At 38.9% G+C, this 12,832-nt stretch overlaps 2 protein-coding genes across 4 annotated transcripts in view; both read left to right on the top strand.

Moving 5' to 3' along the window:
* Positions 1-6: 6 nt before the first annotated feature.
* Positions 7-10,714, top strand: ZFP91 (ZFP91 zinc finger protein). 2 transcript variants are annotated; one of them, XM_015594775.1, is made up of 8 exons: positions 7-19; positions 699-797; positions 1,327-1,461; positions 2,232-2,282; positions 2,706-2,784; positions 3,729-3,843; positions 6,417-6,516; positions 6,859-10,714. In XM_015594775.1, exons 2-8 carry the CDS (start codon positions 724-726, stop codon positions 7,367-7,369), a joined length of 1,065 nt encoding a protein of 354 aa, XP_015450261.1. In that variant the 5' UTR covers positions 7-19; positions 699-723; the 3' UTR covers positions 7,370-10,714. The 2 variants fall into 2 exon arrangements, with proteins under 2 accessions (XP_015450261.1, XP_015450260.1); XM_015594774.1 differs by having other exon boundaries at positions 696-797.
* Positions 10,715-11,487: 773 nt separating this feature from the next.
* CNTF (ciliary neurotrophic factor) overlaps positions 11,488-12,832 on the top strand; it is a 3,113-nt gene continuing 1,768 nt past the window's right edge. Inside the window, exons 1-2 of one of the 2 annotated variants that reach the window (XM_015594772.2) lie at positions 11,488-11,755; positions 12,635-12,802. In XM_015594772.2, coding sequence (XP_015450258.1) covers positions 12,689-12,802 — 114 coding nt within the window. In that variant the 5' untranslated portion in view covers positions 11,488-11,755; positions 12,635-12,688. Of the gene's footprint in view, positions 12,803-12,832 lie in introns of both variants that reach the window. The other variant, XM_006918792.3, reaches the window with a different exon arrangement.

The following is a 12,832-nucleotide window of genomic DNA, read 5'->3' as shown; positions in this document are numbered from 1 at the left end:
AATCTCCAGGTGGCATTAGGTAAGGAGCTTTTCATACTTAAACCCTTGGGGACCTAGAGTACAATCATATTAAACAATTCAAAGTTGTTTTCTACTTGAACGTATTTTGAGCTGTAACAGAAATTAACTTCAGTTTTGGTATTCAGTTTAGGTTTTGCTTTGTTCTTAATGACAGTTTTAACCATGTAACCTTTAGTTATGTAGTTTAGAAATTGTCTTGAGTATCTTCTGTGTTCTGGCTTATTCCATGCTAGGCAGTAATATGAAATGTGAGTGTTTTAGACCAGGGTATTGAAATTTTATCAGTATCTTGAGTGATAAGTCATGTGAATTTTTTTTTTCTGTGTGTGGATGGATCTTTTTTGATACAGCAGATTACTAGATGTGGTATTATAGAGTCGATTGATTTTTAACTCTTCATGCATTGAGTAGTCATTACCTTATTTAATGAAGTGATAGCATATCTAGGATTTTCAGTTCTAGGTCTTCAGGATGAAGGAGCTGGATTGCAATTCAATTAGACTAAGTATAAAAAGTCTAGATAACTTCTTGTGACTCTTTGGCTATCTCTAAAAAAATTACCAAATAAAATCCAGTGCTCTCTTTGGCAGCACATATATTAAAATTAGGAAATCGAATTTTCTTAGATATAATCCTTACATTAGAATTTCTAATTTTTATTTGCTTCTTTTTAGTAGTGATGAGGAGGAGGAGGAAGAAGAGATGTTAATCAGTGAAGAGGAAATACCATTCAAAGATGACCCAAGAGATGAGACCTACAAACCCCATTTAGAAAGGCATGTTTCATTTTACTCTAGATATGTCAGTGAAAAATGAGTTAGGAAGTAACTGTTGCCACGCTTTTTTCTTGCCATATTGCCAAACTAATGGGTATAGTCTTAATTTTAAATGGATAATTAGTTATGCACTAATTTTGCAAATCTAACATTATCTTATTACCCCCTTGTACAGCCCTTTCTTCCATTTATTTTGATCATTTCCATATCATTATGATGTCTGCATGTTTTATTATGATAAGATATCATGAATTGCCTGAATACTTAGAATTTTCTATTTTTACCTTGTTTTTCTTTACAACTATAGTGAGATTTCCTTCTAGAGCATCATTAGCCTGGGGAGTCACCCCATAGGTTTTAAATACTTATTACTGTCCATATGAGGAATGGTTGTCTGGAAATCACATTTCATGAGCTGCGGACCATAATTTTACAATAAATCAGTGGTAACACTAGGCTTTACCTTGTCAGTTTTCCTTGAAAAGATCCTCTGCTAGTTAACAATGTTGAAATGTATTTGTGTTTTCAGGGAAACCCCAAAGCCACGGAGAAAATCAGGGAAGGTGAAAGAAGAGAAAGAGAAGAAAGAAATTAAAGTGGAAGTAGAGGTAGAGGTGAAAGAAGAAGAGAATGAAATTAGGGAGGATGAGGAACCTCCTAGGAAGTGAGTGGGCAATTGCTATTAAAATGGAAACCTAACAGATTTCTCTAGTGGAACACAGGGTGTGGGAGTATGAGTAGGGATGTTGACACGTACATATTGCTGCCCCAAGCAGCTGACAGTTTTATTGCAGAGACTCTTCTCAAACGTTTGAAAAGTTTAATCCAAAGCAATACTTAAAAGACATACAAACGAGTGGGTAAGATAGTGGGTATAGGGATGCAGAGAATAGAACAGCAAGAAAAAGTGTGGCAAATGTTGACCTTCGAAAGAAGGGCCAGAAGGTAAATGACGTAATAACCTTGACCAGGTAAAAATTTTCTATCTGGCAACAATTTCCTGTTGCAGAAATAAGATTTTTTCAAGTGTTTAGGCTTTTTGGTCCTATCGCAAGGAGAGTATAGTTTATATTTTGGGGGGTTTTAGGTGATACACTCTTTTTACTCTACTTTTTAAATTGACAAAATTTAAATGATAGACTTTTCACTGAAACAGCTCTTCAAATAGTAACCTTGAGGTTTATCCACATCTTCCATAGTATTATATAGTTTATGGAAGATGTATATTAACTTGTGATACAGACTTACTTGAAAGTGAAATTAACTTCAGAGTGAAATCTTTGGTTGCAAGATATGTCTGTGACTTTATGTATTCTGCGTTGCCCTTTGTTTCTGCCACCTGTGCTTTGGTCTTGAGTATTGTTTACAGCAATACTTCACTCAAGCTTCAGTCTGGAATATGTGGGCAGTTTATTTATTCTGTTTTAATTATAGGAGAGGAAGAAGACGAAAAGATGACAAAAGTCCACGATTACCCAAAAGAAGGTGAGAATTTATACTCCTACTATGTTGTATCTTTTTTCTGGTGGTAGGTAGTTGACTCACATATTTAGTCATAATAATCTTGCAGGAATGGCTATTTAAAAATTTCACAAAAGCAGTTTCACTAATGTTCTTGATTCAGCGTTACTATATTTTTATTTCCACTGCAGGATCTTAAAGTTTCTAAAAATCTTAATAGTTCTTTACCTTTTGGGGGGGGTTGCTGGTTTATTTTGCTTTGTTTTTTATAAACATTATTAAACATTTGGCAATTTCTGGTTACTTCTAAATTCTATGCAAGCTATATACTAGTAAAGAGGTTTTAATTCTTCATACTATAAACTTACTATTCTCTAATAGTGCACTTTCAGTGAAAGGCAACAGACTGCCTCTTTTGCTAACTTTTCTCCTCCATATTGATAATAGAAAAAAACCTCCAATCCAATATGTTCGTTGTGAGATGGAAGGATGTGGAACTGTTCTTGCTCACCCTCGTTATTTGCAGGTCAGTGAAGTTGTTATGTAAGGCAGCCTTTCAGGTCACGCTCCATTACTAGCTCTCATAGTTCACAAATTATAATTTATGAACTTGTGTAGGCTTTATCATTGGCATGCAATGTTAAGAAAATCTTTCAATGTAAAATTACTTCAGTCATCGCATTAAAAAAAAAAAAGGTGTTTAACAACGTGAGCCCAAATGGAGAATTTCCTTGGAATCTTGGAAAATTCCAGTGTTTCCCATCGTGGTGTAAGTACTTCTGATATAAGAGATGATTGTAACGACATTCCAAAACACAGATGAACAGATTTTATTTTAATGTGTACTTTTTAAAAATAAAATTAGTAACTCAAACCAGTGATTTATTGAATATTGTTTATAATAAATTTAAAAATTTTAGTTTGTAGGTTTTAAGTGTGTAGATTTTTTTTTTTTAACGTGAATAAAGATACAACTTACATTAGGTCTGGCAGAAAACATGAAAGTGAAATACTAATTACTAAAGCTTAAAAAATGCCTGTTTGATCTTCAGTTTAGCAGCAAGTATAACATGAGATTAAGGTCTGATTTCTGGCTCTGTTATACTAACGTTAGCTAGTATTCTTTTGCTATGTGCCATTTGCTGCACTAAGCACCATACAATATGTAATCTCTAGATCCCCACAAGAACACTGTAAGACAGTTATCATGATCTCCATTTTACAAATGAGAACTGGAGTTTGCAGTGTTTAAGTATATATCATCTGATTTCACACTGCTAGTAAACAGCAAACCCAGATTGGAATCCAAGCCTGTTGCCACAGCCGATGTTGTTAACCTCTTGATTGTACTGCCTCCCCCTATCCTTATACAAAGTACTTGATTGTCCTTCAGTGCTTTTAACTTAGCAAAGGAACAAGCATTCAGGAAGCCTTAATTTTTATCCTTTTTCACTTTCTTTTACTGTTTAGCACCACATTAAATATCAGCATTTGCTGAAGAAGAAATATGTATGTCCCCATCCCTCCTGTGGGCGACTCTTCAGGCTCCAGAAGCAACTTCTGCGACACGCCAAACATCATACCGGTACTTTTTTAAAAAAATGTTTATCAAGTAGCTAAATACACTGCACTTTTAAGTGTAGATTGGTAATGATATTTTTTTCTAACAGAAATCTTAAAAGAATCTACAGTCAAGTGTGGGAGAAAGGTGGGAAAAAATGTAATAAAACAAATTTTACAGGAGATGAATAAACTAGGGCTTTTAATTGTTTTCCTTTGACTTCTTTGAGATGAACTTCCATGACATTGCTAATGGTCTTTTTTTGAGTACACACTCTGTATCGACTGTGGACCAGACACTTTACATATATTGTTACTTAGCCATCCATTCAGCCTCACCAGGTTTGCTTGTATTGGCCTTGTTTTACATCCAAGAAACCAGAAGCTTAGCAACATTAAATAATTTACTTGTGTTCACACAACTAGTTTTTAGCAAAAGCAGGATTTTTTAATTCCAATTCAGGTAGATGCTTGTAGTAGCTCTTATGGTTTAAAAGTGAAGATTATGAAGAGAGAGCCTAAGTGGTAGAGAGGTTTGCTTGTAGTTTATGGTAACTACTGAAGAGCTCCTGGGACTTCTGCTGCTATTGAATTCACATGTAACCTCATGTAGGAGCTGTTTGACTCAAAAAGAGAAACTGAATGTCTCGGTTATACACATTATAAAGTAAATTCAAATTCCACTCATTTTTAGCTACTGATAATCTCGGTGCAGTGTAGCTAATGGGAAGAATTTGGCTGGATGTGAGAGCTAGTCAAAGATATGCTGGACACTTGATTATTACATGTTACTTTCTCAAGTCGTAGAAGGTGAGGCTGGGAATTCCAGTTGCAGAGGTGCCATTCATGTCTCTTGCCCAAGATCATACTGATATATGTCCCCTTTGCATCATTTACTGTATGTGTGACTAAGGCAAATCAAGAATAATAATGAAACCAGTATGATGGGTTATTATAAAAAGGAAATGAGATAACATAGAAAGTGCTAATGATTGCACAGGGCCTGGCATGTGGTAGACCTTCAAAATACCAGTCTTAATTATTCCAAAGTCTACAGTGTTTGAATTACGTTACGTTTTTTCAGAGACAATGCTGGCTGCGCTGCTTCTTGCTAGGTGCTGCCATTTCTCCACATTTTTTTCTTCCTGTTAAACTATTTTATCCTGTAGAAAAGTACTTTCTGACAACCAGTTTTTAGACTATTCTAGCTAAATGTCGTAAGTCTACGATGACAAAGTCACTTTTAGAAATTTAGTTAATTCCAAATATTAATATTTGGTTAATACAGTGTTATGTCAGTGTTGTGAGTTTTCCTTTTCCAAATTAGTATATGTGGACTTCCTTTGAAAATACAATTTATTTAAGCAAATGGATACCCCACCAGTTTGCCATGATGCCACTGTGGAGCTGAAAAAGTAGACAAGACCCAGGAAATAATGCGGGGCCCCCTGGGTTAGGAGTGTGCGTTTTTAGAGCTTGCTACTCGTCCTATAGAGCACAGACCAACAAGCACTGGCATCACTTGAGCTCTTGTTAGATACAGAGCATCAGGCCCTGCCTCAGACCTGCCGGATCAGTATCTGCATTTAATTAGATCCCAGGTGATTCCCAAGTATATTCAAGCTTGAGAAAAACCTGTTTCCCCACACTTTGTTTTAAAACTGTTTGGGATAAAGTATAGGATTGAATTCGTTACTGTTTGCCTTTTAACTTATCCTCGTGTTTTCACTCTTTGTGGTAATCTTAAGTGTAAGGCATAGAAAATACAGTGTCATTCCCTCAACAAACAATATTGAGCGTCTGTTTGTCTACTCTCTTGTGAACCAAGTGATGAAGAAATAATTAAGTCCAATACTCCTTTGCCTCATAGGTTCCATACTCTATTAACAGATTCATCAAAAATCCTGTGAAATTGGGGGGGCCTGTGAAATGACAGAGGGAGGTAGTTGAATGGTGTAGAAGATACGGGGTAGGAGAATGAGGTAGATACAGGTACGGTGAGATGTATTTGATAGCAGCAACTTGCATCTTTTGAGAGAAATGTAAATTGTTTCTCTCGTGTAACATTTTTTTAAACCTAAAGTAGATGATTACCACTTTAGATGTGGATTACTTTTCTTCTGGGGAATGCCAAATTCTTTGCTCACGGTGGTGGTTCTTTTGGTCTGTCGTTGTTGTTTGAAGGCCAAATTCTTTATACAAAAGCATTCAGCTTTCACAGTGTGTGAAAAACTTTTAAAGAATAAAATCTATGGAAAATGTAGTTGTTTACTTGCTAAGCAGTTCATCTAAGATCTGGATTACTGATAAAATTGAGATTATGACTTCAGTTCTCATATTTCTATCTAGGTTTTTTTTGTTTCCTTGTTTGTTTGTTTGAACAGGTCCTCATGCTACTGAATGTATTGGTTTAAAGAAAAAGATGAAAACTATATATTTCTTTTAAAAATTTTGTTTACCCAAGGGTTTATACATTGAACACTGTGTTGCTTTTACTCTGCATTGACCTGCTTGATCGTCTGCTTGCTTATCGTACACCAGGAAGAAAAATTCTTAGAGGGATTCTAAATGGAACACTAACCACATTACTTTTCTTAGATCAAAGGGATTATATTTGTGAATACTGCGCTCGGGCCTTCAAGAGTTCTCACAATCTGGCAGTGCATCGGATGATTCATACTGGCGAGAAGCCATTACAGTGAGTATTTATTTACTGGTGAACATCTGGCTGAGAAGTACTTGTACCCCACCTGAGGGTTGGCTCCTTTACAAACATTTCAGCTGCCACTATTCTTTTTTTTTATATATCAGATTAAAGTGGGTGTTGTCGGGGGAACTACTTAGTGACCTTTTTCTATCTTTCAGACAAACAGAAGAAATCAGATTAGTGTTCATCTAGTACTTTTTCCTGATCTTTCACAAGAAGTATATGCTACTGACTGTTGCTTATAAATGTGATCTCTGCATTCCCACCCTGACTCTGAATTGAGAGCTTTTATTTCTCTGTGTGATCAGCCATTTCCTCTTCCACTCTCCTTAGATGCGAGATCTGTGGATTCACCTGTCGGCAAAAGGCATCCCTTAATTGGCACATGAAGAAGCATGACGCAGACTCCTTCTACCAGTTCTCTTGCAATATCTGTGGCAAAAAATTTGAGAAGAAGGACAGTGTAGTGGCTCACAAAGCAAAAAGCCACCCTGAGGTGCTGATCGCCGAAGCTCTGGCTGCCAATGCAGGCGCCCTCATCACCAGCACAGATATCTTGGGCACTAACCCAGAGTCCCTGACACAACCTGCAGACGGTCAGGGGCTTCCTCTTCTTCCTGAGCCCTTGGGAAACTCCACCTCTGGAGAGTGCCTCCTGCTAGAGGCAGAAGGCGTGTCAAAGTCGTACTGCAGTGGGACGGAGCGGGTGAGCCTGATGGCTGATGGGAAGATCTTTGTGGCTGGTGGCAGCAGTGGCGGCACTGAAGGGCTGGTCATGAACTCGGATATACTCGGTGCTACCACAGAGGTTCTGATTGAAGATTCAGACTCTACTGGACCTTAGTAGCAGGGAAGATTTGGGGCACTGGGACAGCTCAGACTTTGTACTTAAAAGATAAAAAGGACAAAAAAAAATTTTAAGCATTTAAAATCTAGTAAAATAACCGAAGGGCCTGCTCTTTCCATTGTGGATCACAGCACACACACATACACCCACCCCTTCTCCCTCTCTTGTCCCCTTTATAAAATCGATGTTGCCTTTACCAGAAGGCAGACAAAAAATAAGAAGCTCTTATTAAAGTGAGGGTCATCCTCATGCTCACTTCCAGCCAGGCGGACTTCCTGCTCGTCAGCAGATCCCCTTCTCCAGCCTGTAACTCTGATGTGCTCCGGGTCAGCTTTTAACTCTAATGGTGTGTTACTGTCCTCTGATCCCGTCCTCCTTTCCTGCTGCCCTGTGGTTCTGGCTTACCCATTGCAACACTGTCCCCTAACGTATCCTATAATTCTAATCTCTAGAGGCTGGCAGCTTGACTTGGCACTTTAGGGCCCCTTAGGGTGAGCTGTTAAAACAGCACACATCTCTCATCCCTTTTCCTCCATTCCCCACTGGGTTTCGGAAAGGAAGGATACCTGGGGACCACTTCCCTCCTCTCTGATCCCAGCAGCTCAGTCCCCCTCCTAACACGTCCATATGGTTCTCAGTGGTGCTCGCTTGCTTTGAAGCAGGCTCCCGAGAGGGAGGGGACTGCCCTCTGCGTGGTCTCTTTGACCATAGGACAGGGCTGTGTATCAGTGAGACAGTGAGTAAAGTCCCAGACTAATGGCAGAAATTTGCACTTTGAACATGTGTGTTTTTGTGTTGTGGAACCTGAGATTCCTTATTTATTAACGGAAAATCTGATTTTTTTTTTTTTTTTTTTGTCTTTTTGCTATATTGTGTGGGGCTGGGAGAGAGTAGATTATTCTGACATGGGGTCCTTTCCATAAGAGGTACTATTGAAGGCAAGATAGAGGGTTGAAGAAGCACAGCCAGCCTCAAATCATAGCTCTCCAGTGGCCTTTAAGCTGGTCCTCAGCACTAATAAAATCACTACAGTAGGTTAGTGCTTTTTCGGAAGCCTAATTTTTAGGGAATAATGTTAGGTTTGTCGTAATTAGTGCTCTGTGAGTTTTTAGAGCATTGAGACTTAGGAATTTTGAGGGGATGAAGAAGGTTGTTCAGGGTCTGAATTATAGATAACAGATTTTCTCTTGCAGATTTGATTTTGTTTTGTCCCCATCATTTCCTTACACATACCTCCCTATTGGCCCAACGCTGGCCCCTTGCTTTGTCGTCGTCGTTGTTTTTGCTTTGCTTTATCATTGTCATTGGTTCATTGTAGCACCCGATGAGTGAAGGACACTGCCATTAGTGAAGGAATAGTCTGTGAGTCGTACAGGTTTAAGTCAAAGAAAATTGCTCTATTTTGTTTCCTTTTTAATGTCACTTCAGAAGAGGAAAGGCTTCAATAGACAAAGCTAATGGTCTGTATGGTAATGGCTTTGGCTTTCACCTGAAATTCTGGGAATTACCACTTCCCTTGCAATAAGGATTTTCATCATGTGGATTGCTTATCGCTGTCCACGGGAGAGACAGGTAGTGGTTTTATACGAGTTTGTAACTCCTAGAAGACTAAAAACCTATTCTGGCTCATTTTTAGGGAATTATCAGGGCAATGTCTAGCCTCCTGTGTACCTCAGAAGCAAGAATTCAAGGCCTGCCCTGTTCATTGTTTGTCAGAAATGTGCGATGCTGTTGGAAAGAATGAAGTTTTGCTGAGAACAAAATAAGGAACAGCTTGTTTTTCACAAACACTAAAACTACAAAGTTTATCAATTTTCTCTTTTGTTTTTTTCCCAAAAAGAGGGGTAACAAAATGTCATCTCTGAAAGAGGCTTACTTGACACCCACTGGTGTCAGCGGTTGGGATGCCAGGGAATAGGGAGTGAAACACCTACAGTGCGCAGTCTTGAATGCACTATTGTTTCTTTTCAGAATGTTGCAGACCTGCCAACCCTCCATTGTGGGGGTAGAAAATGGAATAAGGATAGAAGGGATATAGAATATGCTTTCCTGCCCACAGTAAGGATTTGGAGTTGACTTTGGTATGTTGAGTAGATTTGGAAATATAAGATTTATTGGGTGGGCCCACAACAAAGTTGTTCACCTCCCATGTAAGTCCATTTTGTTCTGTTTCACTAGCTAGCATCTATTCTCCACATTGTCTTTGTCACATTTATTTTATCCTTAGTGTCCATAAATTACATTTTAGTGGTTAGTCATCAGATATTTTAGCCACCTACATAAAAGCAAACTGCATTAAATTTTTTTATGAGATAGAAGGAAAATGTGTTCTTTCCTATCTCACACTCCTCTCCCCACCAAAAGCAACTAGTTAGTTCTAATAGAAACTTTATGTTCTTTCTCCTTTCTTTTCCTTTTTTTTTTTTTTTTTTTTTTGGGTGGGTGGGGGTCCTCTTCGTAGCTACCAATTGCCTGCAATTTGCTTCAACAAATTATCATAGCAGTTTGCAGTACCTTTTGAAATATTTTTTATGGACTTTTATCTTTTTCCTTTCGAGAAAGGGATGCTAGCATAAGATGGAGTTGATAATAAACCGACTTATACTGGGCCCTCTTCCCTTATTTCTTTACGCTCCTCGTGCTGTTTACTTCATTGTCCTTCCGAGAAGCTCTTTTAATCTTAAAATTCTAAATTTCCGATTCTTAATCACATTCTGTAACCTTTTCTCCCCACCGCATGTTCCCCATCTCGAATTGGCAATTCTAGATTCTGAAAATGTAGTTGAGATATAAGCATTATTTCTATGCTTCCCCCTTGTTTGTGTTTGCCCAGGGTTATTTTGCATAATTGAGACTTAATGTGCTTCAGAGAGTTTAGATTTAACACTGGCCAGGATTACTGGGAGTAAAAAAATATATATATTAAGGTATGGAAAAGCATCCACATAGAGCACTTGAACCTCCTTTGTACCTGTTTGGAGAAAAAATATAAAGAGTGTATTAAACCTAGAGGATGTTACAGTCTGGTTGTTTGGAAAACCATTTTTCCTTCCTGTCTTTTCCCCCACTTTCCAATGTACTCAAGAAAATTGAAAAATTGTAATGGATCAATTTAAAATATTTTATTTCCTAAAAGCCTTTTTGCCTATTGTAATGTGCAGGACCCTTCTCCTATGATGGGAGAGACAGGTAGTTACCTGAATCTAGGTTGAAAAGGTTATGTAAAAAGAAATTATAATAAAAGGGATACTCTGCTTTTCAAATCCTTGTTTTCTCTTAATCTAGATAAGGCATATCCAAAATAAATATGTAAAGAAGAAAAATAAAATTGTCTTTATGGAAGCAACGGGTCTTCCTTGGTTGTACTGAGTTACAGTTGTCCCAGGGCGAAAACACCGATGCTGCTAAACAAGAAAACCACGTGCCCTCAGCAGGATTCGTGGCAGACACTGTTCACTCCTGCTGAGAATCAGGTGGTTGACTTGACTGTAAGGTTCTTGATTTCTAATGCCGAGGTGCTGTATGATCCTGTGATCTTATGGCAAACTTGGAAAACCCATGTTTCAACAACAGCCTTCCCCTAGGAAATGTGGCCATATTTATCTAGTAACAAGAACGTCAGGGATGCCGTGAGGTTAATTTCACTCTGATAATGGCAAAACCTTGCTAGCATTTAATATCAGTGCTGCTTCACAAAACTCAGTGTATGTCAAGTACTGACTTTTTTAAAAAGAAGACAGAATCCTTCTACTTTCTTAGAAGCCTTGCTGTGACAGCCGGCCAGGCCTCGTTTCTTTCTCCCTTTGCCCCTGAAAAGATGTGTTTCACTTCAGAGGTAATGTCTGTCATATGAAATAGTGAAAGCTAATCGATTCATTTGAGGATGAAACTTGCAACTCTTAACCCAATTAGCATCATCTTCTAACCCAAAGGGTCTCCAACCCCCAGGCCACAGATCGGTACCAGTCCATGGCCTGTTAGGAACCAGACCGCCAAGGGTCTCCAACCCCCAGGCCACAGATCGGTACCACCAGTCCATGGCCTGTTAGGAACCAGACTGCCCAGCAGGAGGTAAGCAGCGGGCCAGCCAGCGAAGCTTCATCTATATTGGAAACCGCTCCCCAGCGCCAGCATCACCACCTCAGCTCCACCTCAGATCATCAGACTAGATTCTCATAGGAGCCAAAAAGGTTGGGGACCGCTGCTCTAACCTGCTGCGTTCATATGACAGAGGAGCAATTCTCTTAAGAGCTTTTAAACTCTTTTGCCCTCATTTGAAAGCCTAACTCATTCTCCTATTTCGTTAAACATGTGGTACGACCGATAAGGAAGAAAGAAAAGCATGTTGTCACTTGAGTGAGACTGCCTTAGAAATGTTACCAGGTCAGTGTTGGGTGTTTCCTGTCCTTGGGAAAAGAGCAGGCCTAAACAGTCCCTTCCTCCTCTTGTAGCAGTTCCAAGGAAGGCACCGTGATTGAGACTAGAGATGCTTTCTTAGCTGATTTTTAATTGTCAATTTAACTTTTAAAACATAGCAGAAGGATGGGAGTAAAAAGAGGCTATATTCTTAAAGGATCTCTCTCACATAAACATTGTTTATTGAACAAAATGTGAACTACCTAGAGAATAGAATTGGAAAGTCAGTGAGAGAAACAAAGACCTATATTTACATTTTGAGCCTCGTTATTAGATTTTGTGCACATTAATTCCTCTAACCTCAATTTCTTCTTAAGATGGGAGAAATAATATTTATCTCAGAATTATTCTGAAGAGTAAATAAAGGCTTTAAAGCCTTTAGCACAGTGTCTGGCCCATAGTAGGTACTTCATAAACAATAGCTATATCAATAAAGTAATGCTGAATACCAAGCCAAAAGAAAAAAGTGGAAGGACATAGGGAACACAAGGAAGGGTGAAAATAAAATGATTATCTGTGTGTATAAAATAGATAGCAATTAGGCAGGGGTGTCATGAGGATTATTAGTGTGATAGTGACCTTGTTGCTAAGTGCAAAAGCAAAACAATGATATAAAAACAAGTACGCTAGGCACTCGGTGGAGGAGAGAGATGGAGGCAGATGCTGCAGTGGGAAAAAGCTGATTAAATAGGGGCCTTTGATTCCACAGGCACAAAATTCCACAGCCAGGAATTTGCTGCCACCTCTGAGTCAGGCGGGGGGTGGGGGTGGGGAGTTTGTACAATTCCACTAGTAGAGAATGCCCAGTGGTTTTAGTCTGAGAGTCACATTTGTTATCTGGACCAGTGTAAACAGAAGCAAGCCCAGCTCACTCGTTTCCTGGGACGGCTGAGCTAGGGGATGGCTTTCGCAGAGCACTCCCTGCTGACCCCTCACCGCCGGGACCTGTGTAGCCGCTCTATCTGGCTAGCGAGGAAGATGCGTTCAGACCTGACTGCTCTTACGGAATCTTATGTAAGTTGCCTATTTTTCTGTTCTATTTTT

The sequence above is a fragment of the Pteropus alecto genome, unplaced genomic scaffold (genome assembly GCF_000325575.1).
Source record: "Pteropus alecto unplaced genomic scaffold, ASM32557v1 scaffold668, whole genome shotgun sequence".
Taxonomy (NCBI): Eukaryota; Metazoa; Chordata; class Mammalia; order Chiroptera; family Pteropodidae; genus Pteropus; species Pteropus alecto.
The sequence above is the reverse complement of the archived record's forward strand: the minus strand, read 5'-3'. Positions and strand labels throughout refer to the sequence as shown.

Excerpts from the sequence above, each read along its gene's own strand:
- ZFP91 (XM_015594775.1), top strand. The coding sequence starts at position 724 with ATGTTAATCAGTGAAGAGGAAATACCATTCAAAGATGACCCAAGAGAT. Across the intron at positions 3,844-6,416 it reads ACACGCCAAACATCATACCG|ATCAAAGGGATTATATTTGT; the intron begins GTACTTTTTTAA and ends TACTTTTCTTAG. Across the intron at positions 6,517-6,858 it reads ACTGGCGAGAAGCCATTACA|ATGCGAGATCTGTGGATTCA; the intron begins GTGAGTATTTAT and ends CACTCTCCTTAG.